A 19,226-nucleotide genomic window follows, 5' to 3' on the forward strand; every position below is an offset into this window, starting at 1 on the left:
ATGTATATTTTATATCTTTACTTATAATGGGGAAAAGGGTGGTGGTTTTAACTTTTTATGTTTATTTTTTAACCCCTTTAAAGGCCATGACTTATTAATATGCGTCTGTGCCCTGGGCTTTAAGAGGCTGACCTGTATTAATACGTCATGGCGATCGCGCACACAGGCTGTGCGGGCGCGATCGCCGCCAGGTGTCAGCTGATAGTCACAGCCGACACCCGGTACTATGTACAGGGAGCGGTCCCGCACCGCTCCCGGCACATTAACCCCCGCAATGCTGCGATCGAAGTCGATAGCAGCATTGTGGTGGCTAAGGGGGGGTGATCGCAATACTCACCTCCTCTTCCGGCCTCCAGCGCTGTCTGTCGCGGCTTCCCAGATGTTGCCATGACGACCCGATGTCGTCATGACAACATCCGGGTCACCAGGAAGCAGGAACATTTTTTTGGTCATGCGCAGTGCATGACCAAACTATCTTCTCACTGTGCAGCGCTGACAGCCTGCATGGCACAGGGATGGTGCTCCATTCCTGTGCTATGTAATGGTGCTCCATTCCTGTGCTATGTAGGCGATCAGAGTAAAAAAAGTGAAAGTCCCATAGTGGGAGAAAGTTTTTTAACTTTTATTCTGTCAGAGTGAAAAAAAAATAGTAAAAATATTAAAAAATAATAATAATCCACCAAAATTAAAAATATAATGTACCCATCAATAAATATTATTATGAAGAAAAACAAACAAACAAAAGTACACATATTTGGTATCGCCGCGTCCGGAACGACCTGACCTATAAAATTGTCCCACTAGTTAACCCCTTCAGTGAACACGGTAAAAAATAAAAAACGAAGCAAAAAACAATGCTTTATCATCATACTGCCAAACAAAAAATGGAATAACACGCGATCAAAAAGACGAATATAAATAAAAATGGTACCGCTGAAAACGTCATCTTGTCCCGCAAAAAACAAGCCGACGTACAGCTCCTTCATCAAAAAAACCCAAAAATTTATAGCTCTCAGAATAAAATGATGCAAAAAATAATTTTTTCTATAAAATAGCTTTTATTGTGTAAAAGCGCCAAAACATAGAAACGATATAAATGTGGTACCGCTGTAAACCTACTGACCTGAAGAATAAAGCTACATTATCAATTTTACCACACACGGAGCAGAATAAAAAAATGTAAAACACAATTCCTGAATTGTTAGTTTTTGTTTATTCTGCCTCCCAAAAATCGGAATAGAAAGTGATCAAAAAATGTCACGTGCATGAAAATGGCACCAATAAAAACGTCAACTCATCCCACAAAAAACAAGCCATCACATGACTCTGTCGGCCAAAATATGGAAAAATTATAGCTCTCAAGAAATGGCGATGCGAAAACTTGATTTTACAAAAAAAATGCGTCTTTTAGTGTGTGACAGCTGTCAATCATAAAAACACGATATGATTCTGGTATCTCTGTAGTCGCACCGACCCGAAGAATAAAGTCGTCTGATCACTTATACCGCACTAGGAACGGCGTAAAAAATAAAGGGCTGGGGTTGGGGTTAGGGTTGTGCTAGGGTTAGGGTTTTCTTTTTTTTTTTTTCAAAAGTAAAAAAAAAAAATGATGACAAAATGGCAACTAGTGTTCAGCGCAAGTGCTCGTTATTTGAGTTTGCATCGGGTGCTTGGGTATGCATTGAGTATCGTGGGTGCTCGAGTGACATGCTCGAGTCTCCGCCCCATATGCTTCGCGGACAAAAAAAACTCGCGGGGATTGCCTGCCTTGCACGAGCGATCCCCCCATGTTGTTTTTTGGGTGTCTAATAACCGTGAAACATGCGGGCGGGAACTCGAGCATGTCACTCGAGCACCCTTGATACATGGTGCATACCTGAGTACCCGATGCAAACTCAAGTAGCGAGCACTTGCACTCCAGACTAATGACAACTTATTCAATATGATGACCTAATGTTATCAAATTCTGTCTTGTACCTCTGGGTTCAAAATGTTCACTATACCCCTTGATAAAATCCTTGAGGGGTGTAGTTTCCAAAATGGGGTCACTTGTGGGGGTTTCCACTATTTAGGCACATCAGGGGCTCTCCAAACGCGACATGGTGTCCGCTCTCAATTCCAGCCGATTTTGCGTTCAAAAAGTCACACAGTGCTTCTTCCCTTCTGAACTCTGCCGTGCGCCCAAATACTGTATTTTCCCCACATATGGGGTATTGGCGTACTCAGGAGAAATTGCACAAAAGTTTTTGGGGTCCATTTTCTCCTCTTACCCTTGTGAAAATAAAAAAATTGGGGCCAAAACATCATTTTTGTGGAAAAGTTTAATTTTTTTTATTTTCACGGCTCCATGTAATAAACTTCTGTAAAGGACTTGGGTGTTCAAGGTGCTCACCACACATCTAGATAAGTTCCGTGAGGGGTCTAGTTTCCAAAATGGTGTCACTTGTGGGGGGTTTCCACTGTTTAGGCACATCCGCTAATTATTCAAGCAAATTTTACAATCAAAAAGTCAAATGGCGCTCCTTCCCTTCCGAACTTTGCCGTGCGCCTAAACAGTGGTTTTCCTCCACATATGGGGTATCTGCTTACTCAGGAGAAATTGCACAACACACTGCTTGGTGCAATTTCTCCTGTTACCCTTATGAAAATGCAAAAGTGGGGGCTAGAAAACATTTTTGTGGGAAAAATGTGAAAGTTATTTTTACGGCTCAATGTTATAAGCTTCTGTGAAGCACCTGGGGGTTCAAGGTGCTCACCACACATCTAGATAAGTTCCCTGAGGGGTCTAGTTTCCTAAATGGTGTCACTTGTGGGGGGTTTCCACTGTTTAGGCACATCAGGGGCTCCCCAAATGCAACATGGCGTCCGCTAATTATTCAAGCAAATTTTACATTCAAAAAGTCAAATGACGCTCCTTCCCTTCCGAACCCTGCCGTGCACTCAAACAGTGTTTTTTCCCCACATATGGGGTGTCTGCGTGCCCAGGGGAAATTGCACAACAAATTTTGGGGTCCATTTTTTCCTGTTACCCCTGCGAAAATAAAAAAAAATTGTTAACATTTTTGTGAAAAAAAGTTAAATGTTAATTTTTTTCCTCCACATTCCAAAAATTCCTGTGAAGCACCTGAAGGGTTAATAAAGTTCATGAATGTGGTTTTGAGCACCTTGAGGGGTGCAGTTTTTAGAATGGTGTCACTTTTGGGTATTTTCTGTCATAAAGACCCCTCAAAGTGACTTCAAATATGATGTGGTCCCTAAACAAATGGTTTTGTAAATATTGTTGGAAAAATGAGAAATCGCTGGTCAACTTTTAACCCTTGTAGCTCCACAATAAAAAAAAAAAAATTTGTTCCATAATTGTGCTGATGTAAAGTAGACATGTGGGAAATGTTATTTATTAACTATTTTGTGTGACATATCTCTCTGATTTAAGGGCATAAAAGTTCAAATTTTGAAAATTGCTAAATTTTCGCCAAATTTCCGTTTTTTTCACAAATAAACGCAAGTGATATCTAAGAAATTTCACCACAATCATGGAGTACAATTGTCACAAAAAAAAAGTCTCAGAATCAGGGGGATCCGTTGAAGCGTTACAGAGTAATTACTTCATAAAGTGACAGTGGTCAGAATTGTAAAAATTGGCCCGGTCATTAACGTGCAAACCACCTTGGGTTGTAAAGGGGTTAAAGCATTTTTTTATTTACTTTTCTCTGTTTTTAAAGGGAACTTATCACCTCATTTTTAGCTATTAAACTGGCCCCAGTGTGGTGTTAGTGATGCAATATGCATCACTAACATGTTTTTGTCAAAGAAAAGCTCCAAGTATTATGTATAAAAAACATTTTATATCATTAGGACATTCCCTTACATACCTTTTCTGTCAGTCATGCGCACTGACTGAGTGTAGATCCCCAGCTTTGTCAGATGTGCGCATGATCCGGAGCCGCTCTGCATCAGTGGCTACATGACGTGTGAGCGTGCACACTATGCGCGCCGCTATGTTCCTTCCATTCTGCCCGGGGAGCGATTTTGCTCTATACAGTGGGGAAAATAAGTATTTGATACACCTCCGCTTTTGCAAGTTTTCCCACTTCCAAAGAATGGAGGGGACTGTAATTTTTTTTATCATAGGTACACTTCAACTGTGAGGGACAGAATCCAAAAAAATAAAAAAGCAGAAAATCACATTTCTATGATTTTTACATATTTCATGTAATAAAATGCAAATTAAGTATTTGATACAATAGAAAAATAGAACTTAATATTTGGTACAGAAACCTTTGTTTGCAATTACAGAGGTCAGACACTTCCTGTAATTCTTGACCAAGTTTGCATACAATGCAGCAGGGATTTTGGCCCACTCCTCCATACAGATCTTCAAAGTTTCGGGGCTGTCGCTGAGCAACATTGAGTTTCAGCTCCCTCCAAAGACTTTCTATTGGGTTCAGGTCTGGAGACTGGCTAGGCCACTCCAGGACCTTGAAATGCTTCTTACGGAGCCTCTCCTTGGTTGCCCCCTGGCTGTGTGTTTTGGGTGTTTGTCATGCTGGAAGACCCAGCCATGACCCATCTTAAGTGCTCTTACTGAGGGAAGGAGGTTGTTGGCCAAAATTTTGCGATACATGACCCCATCCATCCTTCCTTCAATATGGTGCAGTCGTCCTATCCTCTTTGCAGAAAAGCACCCCAAAGTATGATGTTTCCCCTACCATGCTTCATGGTTGGGACGGTGTTCTTGGGGTTGTACTCCTCCTTTTTCTTCCTCCAAACACAGTGAGTGGAGTTGATACCAAAAAGTTCTGTTTTGGTCTCATTTGACCATGTTACCTACTTGAGTGCCTCATCTGGATCATCCAGATGGTCATTGGCGAACTTCAAACGGGCCTGGACATGTGCTGGCGTGAGCAATGGGACCTTGCGTGCCATGCAGAATTTTAATCCATGACAGCGTAGCGTGTTGCTTAGTGTAATGTTTGCGACTGTGGCCCCAGCTCTCTTCAGGTCATTGACCAGGTCCTCCTGTGTATTGAGCCTCAGACCGAGGAAGATTGACAGTCATCTTGTGTTTCTTCCATTTTCTAATAATTGTGCCAACAGTTGTTTCCTTCTCAACTTCTGCTTGCCTATTGTCCTGTAGCCCATCCCAGTCTTGTGCAGGTCTACAATTTTGTCCCTGGTTTCCTTAGACATCTCTTTGGTCTTGGCCATAGTGGAAAAGATGGAGTGTGATTGACTGAGTGTGTGGACAGGTGTCTTTTATACTACAGGTAACAAGTTCACATAGGTGCAATTAATACAGGTAATGAGTGCACAGTAGGAGGGCTTCTTAAAGAAAAACTAAGAATCTGTTTACATAGCCTTTGGATATCACAGCACTTAAAGGTGTAATTTATTACCTAACTTAACAATTTATGGCTTGTTCAATGTTATCCAAGACATTTTTTTCCTATTCCTTGCTAATTACTTATTGGCAAGTATTTACCAGCTGCCTGCTTGTTCTGCCATTCGTTGATATCTCCCGGCTCAGAGCGGTCACCTAACAGCTCGTGGCGGAAATTCTCCCTTCTCTTCTAATCTGCTCTGTCAGTGGGGCGTTAAGGCCCCGTCACACTTAGCGACGCTACAGCGATCCCGACAACGATACGACCTGTCAGGGATCGTTGCTGCGTCGCTATGTGGTCGCTGGTGAGCTGTCAAACAAGCAGGCTCACCAGCGATCAGGGGAGCAGCGACATTGTGGAAAGAATCTTTCCACGATGTCCTTCTCCTGGTTGCCATCCTGCTGAAGCAGGAGCAGGCTGGTAACCATGATAAACTGCGGGTTACTAGGGGCACATGCACACCTAGTAACCCGCTGTTAATCATGGTTACGAGCCTGCTAGGGTGAGCGGGAGGTTACCGCTCACCGTAGCAGAGTGGTAACCATGATAAACAGCGGGTTACTAAGTGCGCGTGCGCTCCTAGTGACCCGCTGTTTATCATGGCTACCAGCCTGATCGCTGGTCACACACAGCGATGTCTGCTGACCAGCGGGAGGGCAAAGACCAAAAAAAGGTCCAGGACATTCTGCAGCGATCAGCGACCTCACAGCAAGGGCCTGATCGCTGCAAAGTGTCACACATAGCGACATCGCTGGTGAGGTCGCTGTTGCGTCACCAAAACCGTGACTCAGCAGCGATCTCGCTATGTGAGATGGGGGCTTTACTTCTGATGTCATGGCAATTGACAGCTGGCTTCCCCGCTGCCTAACTCATTGCTAAGTACATTTACATTGTATGAGCAGTTTAGTGAGATAATTCTGCTAGTGACACTGATACCCCGTGTAGATTCAGGAAATCAGAGTCACTTGCAGAGTGTTTTGCACTGCTCATTAATCATACTAACTCTGCACACTTGCACTAAGTTAGGCCTAGAGGAGCTGGCAGTTAGCAGTGAGACCCCGGCAACAGAGCAGAAGAAAAGGAGCTGCTCCGTCGATATGATACATGAAGTGGGAGAATCACTGCTAAGAGCAGTTCTGTTACCACTCTGAGCTGGGAGACATCAGCGCACGGTAGAATATGCAAGTAGATAACAACTACCTACCGATAAGTACTTAACCCCATAAAGTTAGCAAAAAAAAATCTCAAATAGACCATTTAAAGGAAATCTGTCACCTAGATTTTGTTGTGTAATTCGAGAGCAGCATGATTTTGTGGCTGAAACTCTGATTCCAGCGATGTCACTTGCTCATCTGCATGATGTCATTTTGATACAATGACTGTTTTCTCTATTGCAGATCTAGTACTGCTCAAATGCTGAGCTCTCTATAACCCCGCCCACACCACTGATTGGCAGCTTTCTTTGTACACTGAACATTGACAGAAAGCTGCTAATCTGCGGTGGGAGCAGAATTACACAAAGCCGTTGACTAGGTGGCACAGGACAACCTAGTCCTGTTATAATCTCCTACTGCTAAAACAATGATTTTCTTGAAACCGCTCAGTAAGTGACACCTCCCTGGAATCAGGGTCTCCTACATGATTGTGCTCTCAGGTTTCATAACAAAAATTTGCTGATCAATTTCCTTTAAATAATCGTAATCCTCTTAAGTTGAATACTCTGTCAGACAACAGCTTGGTGATCACGCAGATATCCCACTGCTGCCACCAATGTGTCACGAAGAAAGCATTCCACTGCCTCCAGTCGTCAAGACAATTAAATTGACAGACAAGGGACAAGGCCATGGTTGATTTCGCTACTTGGCCGGTTATTGTTGTGTGCTTCCCAGTGAACGTATAATGTACTATATATAAACATCTGATTCCAATGCACGGAACGTGTGTGTGTCTCTATATCTACACATATATATATACACACACAAATATATATATAGATAGATAGATATACATGTTCTGTGCGTTGGAATTGCATGTTTATTTACTTCCGATTCATACATATTGATATATACATATTCCGGTACATTTATTAATGTATATATTTATACATTATACATATGTACCGTATTTTTCGGAGCATTCAACTCACTTTTTCCCCCAAAACTTGAGAGAAAAATGGGGGGGGGGTGTCTTATGGTCCAAACGTAGCTTACCGGGGAGTTGCGGTGGTGGTGGCTGTGAAGCGGGATCGCAGGAAGCAGGGTACCTCCCTTCCTCAGGAACCCGGTGGCAGCAGAAGCTGTGAGATGCTGCGGGGCTGGTGTCGGCTGTCAGGTAGAATGGAGTGCATTGTTTTTCCGGCGACCATCTTCCTGAAGCCGTGATCTGCAGGGAAATGGCCGCCCGAACCGGAGCATGTGCAGACTGGGATCTCGGCGGCCATTTCCCTGAGGCCTACTTCTTCAGGAAGAAGGCTGCGTCAACCGGAAAAGCAATGCATTCCGCTCTGTCTGACCGCCAACACCGGGACCCCAGCATCTCACAGTTTCTCCCGCCGCTGGGTTCCTGAGGGAGGGATCCTGCTTCCTGCGACCCCGCACGACCACCACTGCAATCACCCGCTGCTGAGGCACCCCCCTCTCCCACCCAGGATCCACAACACGGCTCCACGTCTGCCGCCACCGGTTTCCTGAGGGATCATGACTCCTGTGATACTGATTCAGACTATAAGACAGACCACAGTCTTATAAAAAAAATGTCTTCCTATTTTCCACCCCTGTGTCTTACAGTCCGAAAAATATGGTATTTTATATATATATATATATATATATATATATATATATATATATATATATATATATATATATATATATATATATATATATATATATATATATATATATATATATATAAACACACACACCGTTAGGTCCATATATATTTGGACAGAGACAACCTCTTTCTAATTTTGGTTCTAGACATTACCACAATGAATTTTAAACAAAACAATTCAGATGCAGTTGAAGTTCAGACTTTCAGCTTCCATTTGAGGGTATCCACATTAAAACTGGATGAAGGGTTTAGGAGTTTCAGCTCCTCAACATGTGCCACCCTGTTTTTAAAGGGACCAAAAGTAATTGGACAATTGACTCCAAGGCTATTTCATGGACAGGTGTGGGCAATCCCTTCGTTATGCCATTCTCAGTTAAGCAGATAAAAGGCCTGGAGTTGATTTTGAGGTGTGGTGCTTGCATTTGGAAGGTTTTGCTGTGAAGTAAACATGCGGTCAAAGGAGTTCTCCATGCAGGTGAAACAAGCCATCCTTAAGCTTCAAAAACAGTAAAGAAAACATCCGAGAAATTGCTACAGTATTAGGAGTGGCAAAATCTACAGTTTGGTACATCCTGAGAAAGAAAGAAAGCACTGGTGAACTCATCAATGCAAAAAGACCTGGGCGCCCACGGAAGACAACAGTGGTGGATGATCGCAGAATAATCTCCATGATGAAGAGAAACCACTTCACAACAGCCAACCAAGTGAACAACACTCTCCAGGAGGTGCATGAAAGTAAATACAGAGGGTTCACTGCATGGTGCAAGCCACTCATAAGCATCAAGAATAAAAAGGCTAGACTGGACTTTGCTAAAAAAACATCTAAAAAGCCAGCACAGTTCTGGAAGAACATTCTTTGGACAGATGAAACGAAGATCAACCTCTACCAGAATGATGGAAAGAGAAAAGTATGGCGAAGGCTTGGTACAGCTCATGATCCAAAGCATACCACATCATCTGTAAAACACGGCGGATGCAGTGTGATGGCTTGGGCAATCATGGCTGCCAGTGGCACTGGGTCACTAGTGTTAATTGATGATGTGACACAGGACAGAAGCAGCCGAATGAATTCTGATTTATTCAGAGCCATTCTGTTTGCTCAGATCCAGCCAAATGCAGCCAAACTGATTGGTCGTCGTTTCATACTACAGATGGACAATGACCCAAAACATAAAGCCAAAGCAACCCAGGAGTTTATTAAAGCAAAGAAGTGGAATATTCTTGAATGGCCAAGTCAGTCACCTGATCTCAACCCAATTGAGCATGCATTTCACTTGTTAAAGACAAAACATCAGACAGAAAGGCCCACAAACAAACAGCAACTGAAAACCACCGCAGTGAAGACCTGGCAGAGCATCAAAAAGGAGGAAACACCGCGTCTGGTGATGTCCATGAGTTCAAGACTTCAGGCAGTCATTGCCAACAAAGGGTTTTCAACCAAGTACTAGAAATGAACATTTTATTTACAATTATTTAATCTGTCCAATTACTTTTGGTCCCTTTAAAAACAGGGTGGCACATGTTAAGGAGCTGAAACTCCTAAACCCTTCATCCAATTTTAATATGGATACCCTCAAATGAAAGCTGAAAGTCTGAACTTCAACTGCATCTGAATTGTTTTGTTTAAAATTCATTGTGGTAATGTCTAGAACCAAAATTAGAAAAATGTTGTCTGTCCAAATATATATGGACCTAACTGTGTGTGTGTGTGTGTGTGTGTGTGTATACAGTTATATGAAAAAGTTTGGGCACCCCTATTAATCATAAGCTTAATGTTTTATAAAAATTGGTGTTTTTGCAACAGCTATTTCAGTTTGATATATGTAATAACTGTTGGACACAGTAATGTTTCTGCCTTGAAATGAGGTTTATTGTACGAACAGAAAATGTGCAATCTGCATTCAAACAAAATTTAACAGGTGCATAAGTATGGGCACCCTTATCATTTTCTTGTTTTAAATACTCCTACCTACTTTTTACTGACTTACTAAAGCACTTTTTTTGGTTTTGTAACCTCATTGAGCTTTGAACTTCATAGCCAGGTGTATGCTATCATGAGAAAAGCTACTTAAAGTGGCCACTTGCAAGTTGTTCTCCTGTTTGAATCTCCTCTGAAGAGTGGCATCATGGGCTCCTCAAAACAACTGTCAAATGATCTGAAAACAAAGATTATTCAACATAGTTGTTCAGGGGAAGGATACAGAAAGCTGTCTCAGAGATTTAACCTGTCAGTTTCCACTGTGAGGAACATAGTAAGGAAATGGAAGAACACAGGGACAGTTCTTGTTAAGGCCAGAAGTGGCAAGCCAAGAAAAACATCAGAAAGGCAGAGAAGAAGAATGGTGAGATCAGTCAAGGACAATCCTCAGACCACCTCCAGAGAGCTGCAGCATCAACTTGCTGCAGATGGTGTCACTGTGCATCGGTCAACTATACAACGCACTTTGCTCAAGGAGAAGCTGTATGGGGGAGTGATGCGAAAACAGCCGTTTCTGCAAGCACGCCACAAACAGAGTCGACTGAGGTATGCAAAAGCACATTTGGAGAAGCCAATTTCTTTTTGGAAGAAGGTCCTGTGGACTGATGAAACCAAGATTGAGTTGTTTGGTCATACAAAAAGGCGTTATGCATGGCGGCAAAAAAACACAGCATTCCAAGAAAAACACTTGCTGCCCACAGTAAAATTTGGTGGAGGTTCCATCATGCTTTGGGGCTGTGTGGCCAATGCCGGCACCGGGAATCTTGTATGGATTCCACTCAGTATCAGCAGATTCTTGACAATAATGTTCAAGAATCAGTGATAAAGTTGAAGTTACTCAGGGGATGGATCTTTCAGCAAGACAGTGATCCAAAACACAGCTCCAAATCTACTCAGGCATTCATGCAGAGGAACAATTACAATGTTCTGGAATGGCCATCCCAATCCCCAGACCTGAATATCATTGAACATCTGTGGGATCATTTGAAGAGGGCTGTCCATGCTCGGCGACCATCAAACTTAACTGAACTGGAATTGTTTTGTAAAGAGGAATGGTCAAAAATACCTTCATCCAGGATCCAGGAACTCATTAAAAGCTACAGGAAGCGACTAGAGGCTGTTATTTTTGCAAAAGGAGGATCTACTAAATATTAATGTCACTTTTCTGGTGAGGTGCCCATACTTATGCACCTGTCAAATTTTGTTTGAATGCAGATTGCACATTTTCTGTTAGTACAATAAACCTCATTTCAAGGCAGAAACATTACTGTGTCCAACAGTTATTACATATATCAAACTGAAATAGCTGTTGCAAAAACACCAATTTTTATAAAGCATTAAGCTTAAGATTAATATGGGTGCCCAAACTTTTTCATATAACTGTATGTATGTATATGTATGTATATATATATATATATATATATATATATATATATATATATATATATATATATATATATATATATATATATATATATATATATATGTGTATATAGTGTGTATATATGCTTTCTGGCTGATGTTTTGGTCACTTTTGAATGTTGGTTGTGCTTTCACACTCGTGGTAGCGTGAGACCGACTCTACACCCCACAGAAGTTGCTCAGGTAGAGCAGCTCATCCAGGATAGCACATCAATGCGAGCTGTGGCAAGAAGGTTTGCTATGTCTGACAGCGTAGTGTCCAGAGGCGCTACCAGGAGACAGGCCAGTACACCAGGAGACATGGAGGGGGGCCGTAGGAGGGCAACAACCCAGCAGCAGGACCGCTACTTCCGCCTTTGTGCAAGGAGGAACAGGAGGAGCACTGCCAGAGCCCTGCAAAATGACCTCCAGCAGGCCACAAATGTGCATGTCTGCACAAATGGTTAGAAACCTACTCCATGAGGGTGGCATGAGGGCCCGATGTCCACAGATGGGGGTTGTGCTCACAGCCCAACACCGTGCAGGACACTTGGCATTTGCCACTGGTGCATCTTCACAGATGAAAGCAGGTTCACACTGAGCACATGTGACAGACGTCTGGAGATGCCGTGGAGAGCGATCTGCTGCCTGCAACATCCTTCAGCATGACCGGTTTGGCAGTGGGTCAGTAATGGTGTGAGGTGGCATTTCTTTGGAGGGCCGCACAGCCCTCCATGTGCTCTCCAGAGGTAGCCTGACTGCCATTAGGCACCGAGATGAGATCCTCAGACCCCTTGTGAGACCATATGCTGGTGCTTTTGGCCTTGGGTTCTTCCCAATGCAGGACAATGTCAGACCTCATGTGGCTGGAGTGTCAGCAGTTCCTGCAAGATGAAGGCATTGAAGCTATGGACTGGCCCGCCTGTTCCCCAGACCTGAATCCTATTGAGCACATCTGGGACATCATATCTCGCTCCATCCACCAAGGTCACGTTGCACCACAGACTGTCCAGGAGTTGGCGGATGCTTTAGTCCAGGTCTGGGAGGAGATCCCACAGGAGACCATCCGCAACCTCATCCGGAGCATGCCCAGGCTTTGTAGGGAGGTCATACAGGCACGTGGAGGCCACACACAATACTGAGCCTCATTTTGACTTGTTTTAAGGACATTACGTCAAAGTTGGATCAGCCTGTAGTGTGTTTTTCCACCTTAATTTTGGGGGTGACTCCAAATCCAGGCCTCCATTTGTGCAGAACAAAGTATTCAATGAGAATATTTCATTCATTCAGATCTAGGATGTGTTATTTGAGTGTTTCTTTTATTTTTTTGAGCAGTGTATGTATGTGTGTGTGTGTGTGTATATATGTGTGTGTATGTGTATATATATGTGTGTGTGTGTGTGTGTGTATATACATATATATATATGTATATGTATATATATATATATATACACCTATCACAAAAGCCCCAAAATCCATAACTGCAATCTGCTTGTAGTTCTTTTGAACATAGGAAGCCTTGCCTACACGGGAAAAAAAAAGTCACGTACTAGCCCGTTGTACAGACTTTTTGTCTGCTCTCCATGAGATAACCCACTTCTGTGAACAGGTAATTGCAGAGTCAATAGAGCAACCAAGGTCCATATATAGTGTTTTAGGGTGTTAGCTCTTGATCCCTTTCCAAGATGTGATGAATCTATTTTTCAATCCTCATTATGAGGGTGACACCTTCTTGTGACAAGTTATTAAAATTGTGCTTTCTGAGTCATGATAACCTACTTACAATTTTGATTGTTTAACTTGCATTATGAAATAACTTATTGTGTCTTCCTTAGGTCTAGTCTTGATGATTATTGCCCATCTGAACAAGTTGACTACATACAAGAAAAAGTTCTGGATGTGCTTCGTTCACTTTATGGCATGTTGGATGTTCATTTAGAGTTTTCCCCTGGATCATCATCCATCTGATTGTCAATTTATCACATCCATTCACATAGTGGCCTGAAAATGGAACGATTTCTCACTCCATAAAATACTGGGTCTGTGTGAATATTACTACTAGTAGAATTAGTAAAGTCTCACTTATTTATGATTACTTAGTATGACAGGTCATGGTTTGACATCATTGCATAATACATTTAGCTACCTCTAAAAATCTATTCTCGTTATTAAGCATATAGAAAAGAGAGGATTCACACAGAGATTGGACTCTCCCATATAAAAGGAGCCATTTCATATCGTTTGCTGTGTTTTTGTGAAAAAAGTGTTCACTTGGTGTTATTGCTGTCTTCAGCAGCTTTAGATATAACAACTGCATATTGTAGTTAATAACTGTGTTCATTGTAACTTACGTCAAGTCAACGTTGGCAATGCTGTAGCATACGAATAAATACTTAGCAATAGGCTGAGTTCACACGATGCGTTTTTCATGCGTTTCCGCGGCGTTTTTGCAGTTGCGTAAACGCCGCGGAAACGCATGAAAAACGCATGGTAGAAGGGCAGCAATGTTCCCCAATGGAAATCCGCATGTGCTGTGCCCATGGTGCGGATTTTTCCGCAGCGTAAACGCTGCGGTCAAAATTCCGCAGCATGTCAATTAATTTTGCGGAAACGCTGCTCTTTTGCCGCCATTGAGGCTATGTGCCCACGTTGCATTTATGAAGCAGAAAATTTCTGCTGCATAAATGCAAGTCCTCTCCCGGAAAAACGCATGCGGAATTCCGCACGCGTTTATCGCGCATTTTTCGCGCGTTTATCACGCGGTTTCCACATGCGGAATTGCCTTGCGTTTTTTATGCATTGGACAAAGGCAATTCTGCTTGCGGAAACGCAAAATTAAATGACATGCTGCGGATTTTTGAACACGGCATAAACGCTGCGGAAAAATCCGCAGCATGTGCATAGAACTTGCGGAATCCCATTGGGGACCATGGGGTGCGGATATACATGCATTTTTCAAGCGTTTACGCTGCGGAAATTCCGCAGCATATACGCTTGAAAAATGCTACGTGGGCACACAGCCTGACTTGCATTAGACCGCATGGAATCCGCATCACTGTATATGTTGATGCGCTTTTCATGCGGTCTAATGTGCGGATGGTAGCCGGGTGTGGATGAGAGGACTCTCATCCAGACCCAGGTACCATTAAAAAAAAAAGAATAAAATAAAAAATATATATATTCTCACCTTCTGATGGCCCGCGCTGCGTCCTGCCGGCTTCCCGGGCACTTCGCGGTTGAATGAAGAAGGACCTTCGCTGACGTCAGAGTCATGTGACGGGTCACGTGACGCTGACGTCGGAAGGTCCTAAAGTCTTCACTGCCGGCAGCCGGGACCGATGAAGCAGGACACCGGGGGCCATCAGAGGGTAAAGTATAGATTTATTTTTTATTTTTTGACATTCACACACTATATAAATCCATGCCGGTTGCATGGATTTATATAGTGTGAAGTTGACAAGCACTTTCCAAGTGATGCTAAAATCGCTTGGGAAGCGCTTGTCAACCCGCATGCGGAAATGAAAGTGAAGACCGCTTCATTTCCGCATGTCCCTGGCAGGAAACCGCATGTACAATCCGCATGCGTTTTTTCCTGCCAGAAAGATGCAGAAACGCTCAGGAAAAAATCCTGAGCATTTCTGCATTGTGTACACATACCCATATTGAATTTATATGAACAGATAGGTGTACTAGATAAAACCTGAGATCTGTCATTAACTACACAAAATACAGGTGTCAATAAATTGATACATATCGCTTCACAAACTCTAAAAGAGGAGAGCACATTCAAAGAAATATCTGTAATCTAAGGGTATGTGCACATGATCAGCGTTCATTGTGGATTGGACGCAGCGCAAGTGAGCTGCGTGCAATCCGCAGCGGCCAGATGTTACAGCATAGTGAATGGGATTTATACAAATCCCATGCCCACTATGCGACTGCGGATCACCCGCGGAAACTGACATACGGCGCGTCTTTCCAGACCGTAGCATGTCAATTTCTCCGGCGGGTCCGCATGCGGGCTTTCCCAATAGACCTAACCTCTATGATTAAAGTCTGCAAGTGAAAAAAAAAAAGAGGCCGGCGTTCATTTGCGTAATGAGCTTAAGCTGGAGGCGGCTTCTCCGCAGCCTCGGGGCTGCAGCCGGCTGCGGATAGTCTGCACATACCCTAAGTGTATGAGATGATCACAGCCTTCTTTCTAATTATAACGTGTCATGTTGATCATTGTAAATTTAGTTTAGAATGTGTTATACAAGCTATGCTAAAGAGAATGTGTCACCTATGTTTGTTTCTGCGAACATAAAGATGTTTTTAATGTGTTCTATATGTAATTATCAGGTATAGTTAGATAGCTGTCGGCCAAATGAGCGTTTGGCCAGCAGCTATCTTGGACATCTCTCCCATACACAGAAGTGCATGCTTTGCATCCTGTGAGACTTAGTCTAACAACATTATTCTAATGTGTATGGGGACCTTTATACTGCAAGAGTACAAATGAATTGCTATTTATTGTCATTCTCCTGTGATGTGCGCTTTTATTTAACATAGTGCACAGCTTATTATCAATGAGGACTGATCACCAGAATCTGGCCATGTATGCATAGTGTCTACATTCAAAGATGAGGAGCTACATTAAGTCATGAGATCCCAGTCACCTCTGCTTGCCCATTAATTTCTATACAGCAGTTAAGACAACAGCTCACTTTTCCCTTCCTGTAACCTTTGACCTGAAGCTGATGTTATCAGTCCTGCAAAATCATGAGCCACCAACTCACACCTGTCCCTGCCGTTAGGTTAGTTCTCAATCACTATGCAAAAACACGACAAAGGAAAATGCGCAACGGTCCTGTTAACTCTATGTACAAGTCTCTTCATTGCAGAGAAATCAGTATTTTTAATCATTTGTAAATTAGATGGCAAGTACACTTTGGTTCATGGCTCCTTTTCAGTTTCCCCAGATTCATTGGCAAAAGTGGAAGATGCTGTTGTCTGTGATGATATCGCCAGCCTCTGTCTCTGCTGTCAAGCATTTATCTACCTGGGATAAGCGCTAGGTGGGGAAGAACTAAAGAAGAGCTGTGGACCACAAGTGTGCTTGCAGTGCACTTTGTCTGATTTACATATGGATAAAAGTATGGCTTTTTGTGCAATTAAACAATGGGTCAGGATAATATGGGTATAGTTTTAATTATTGAACACAGACCTTATATATCAATATTTCTGTTTGTCAGACTAAAATGAACTGATAGTTTCACTTTAACCCATTGATAACTATCACCACTTCTTCCAAGAACAAAAACTTTATTTTTACTTCTGTATAACTGTACAAGGGATTGCATATTGCTGAACTAGCTTTGAATGAAATCATTCATTTTCCCATATAATATACTGAAAATTGTGGAAAAAAATATCTGAGGTGAAATTGTGGGGAGAGGGGGAGATAGTTCCACCTTGTTTTTCTCCAGATCATTATAGTTACAATGGTAAATAATAGTAATCTTATTTATATAGCGGCAACATATTACGTAGCGCTTTACAATTCACACAATTTTCAGACATTATTGGCACTGTCCCTATTGGGGCTCACAATCTACATTCTCTATGAGTGTGTCTTTGGAGTGTAGGAGGAAATCTGAGAACCCGGGGTATGGTTATTTTGCTTTTATTAAGGGGAAGTGCGTTAAACTGAAAACCACAAATATGGCCTTGATATTTTTTTTTTCATTTATCCGTTTAACATGTGGTTTAAATAATTTAATATTTTCATATTGCTGACTTTTACAGACACCATGAAATTAAATGCTTATTTTTGTATTTTTAACCTGGGGAAATGGTGGTGACTTGGACTTAAACTTCGATTTTTTTTTAGATTATTTTCTTTTTTAGTGTATTTAGGGGACTTGAACCTGCAATTATTTGATCACTTATACTATATGCCGCAACTTACAATTAAATTGTCTTCCTATGAAGCCTAGTTGAGCTTCATAGAAGTACCAACATAGCAGCAATGGTAACCCATCAACAACCTGGGATTGCGCTTCTTGGTTCGATAGACAAAAAACAACATTGCACAGATGGTAAATACAGGCGAAATAGTACAATATGTAATATGCAGTGCTAATATTTTATAGGAATAGGACATAGATGCACAATGATGTAATTGCAAGATATGATAGAAGCGCATACATATTCATAAATACCAAATGGATTGGTACTTGGATAGAAACATGTGGATCAAGGCATAAGATGCAAAGTGCATAGCTATATTGATCCACTGCCCATCAGAGGAAGATAAAGTGTCTAGTGCTATATAAAATTAACATGATGCAAAATAATAAACATCATTACATAAAGTTCAAAGATAAGACTCATACCAGAATGTGCCTGTATGTCATTTTTTGCCCATTGTGATTCTGTTTGTAAACTCCTGTATCTTTAATGTTAAACATATTGTTTATCTAATAAATAACGTAGTTTCTCATTTAAGTGCTCTTGAACTCAATACTTTATAGGTTTATATTATTTTTCTGAGTTTGTACCAGTTATTATACACATTAGTGTTCCTATTTTGACTAATGGAAGAGCAGGAGGAAAGCTGGGTCCATTATCTTATCAATGATGAGGATCATATGAGTAGTCACCCTTTATTGTAATTCTGATTTTATTACAATAGTAATAGCTAAGTGATTTTTACAGGAAAAGGAACTTTTAGCCTATTGTAAGGTCAGAGTAAAAACTGCAGTATTTCAGTAATATTTTTTATAGATAAAATGGTAATCTAACAAAAATGGTTTTATTTGGTTTAACTCAAAAACCTGATAAAAACAATAGGTAATTTTGTGATGCATTCCCATTAACTAGAAAAACTAAAGTACAGTATGTGCGGTCCGATCCCCATAGACCATACATGTCAAACTCTGGCCTGTGGGCCACATCTGCCGCACAGGGTGGTTTTATTTGGCCCACGACACCGGAACCACCACCACTATATGGGGCCATTATTCTGTATTGAGGATTATGTGTGGCCCATTATTCTGTATGGAGGACTATCAGTGGCCCATTATACTGTATTCTAGTTGGCCCGTGACTTTGTCCAAGTTTTTAATTTTGGCCCTCTGTGTGTTTGAGTTTGACATCCCTGCCATAGACACTCGATGTCTTGCCCAAACCACAGAAGTACCATGGTATGACAGATCGGTGAAAGAAAGCAATGCTGTAATAGGTGTCTGAAAACAAAACTAGCAGAATGTAGGGCTGTGTAGCCACAAATGAGTCAGTGCCAATGCTGACCCCTGTCCACTACCAAAGGTCACAACAGCATTCATACTAAACCATGGAGCACTTGTAGAAAGTAACCTGGTTTGAAGAATCACATTTTATGTTCCATCATGTGGACGGCCATGTGTGTGCACCACTTACCTAGGGAGGAGATGGCATAAGGATGCACTATGAGAAGAAGGTGAGACAGCACAAGCACTGTGATGCCATTTGCAATGTCTTGCTGGGGAAACTTTGGGCCTTGGCATTCCTGCGGATGTTACTTTGACATGGACCACTTAACTTGATCTGCATCAATGTTTAGAGTTTTCTCCTTCAGGGTATCAGTATTTTCTAGTGGCACAAACCTCTTTCAG

The 19,226-nt window shown here is 41.9% G+C and overlaps 1 protein-coding gene across 1 annotated transcript in view; it reads left to right on the top strand.

Annotated features, from left to right (window-relative positions):
• CUNH5orf22 (chromosome unknown C5orf22 homolog) overlaps positions 1 to 18,779 on the top strand; it is a 97,250-nt gene extending 78,471 nt beyond the window's left edge. The window contains exon 9 of the mRNA XM_073678642.1: positions 13,425 to 18,779. Within this exon, the coding sequence (XP_073534743.1) occupies positions 13,425 to 13,557 (133 nt within the window). The 3' untranslated portion in view covers positions 13,558 to 18,779. The remainder of the gene's footprint in view (positions 1 to 13,424) is intronic.
• Positions 18,780 to 19,226: the final 447 nt, after the last annotated feature.

Source organism: Phyllobates terribilis, unplaced genomic scaffold (assembly GCF_046119375.1).
Source record: "Phyllobates terribilis strain yellow unplaced genomic scaffold, ASM4611937v1 Scaffold_4__5_contigs__length_816908805, whole genome shotgun sequence".
NCBI lineage: Eukaryota > Metazoa > Chordata > Amphibia > Anura > Dendrobatidae > Phyllobates > Phyllobates terribilis.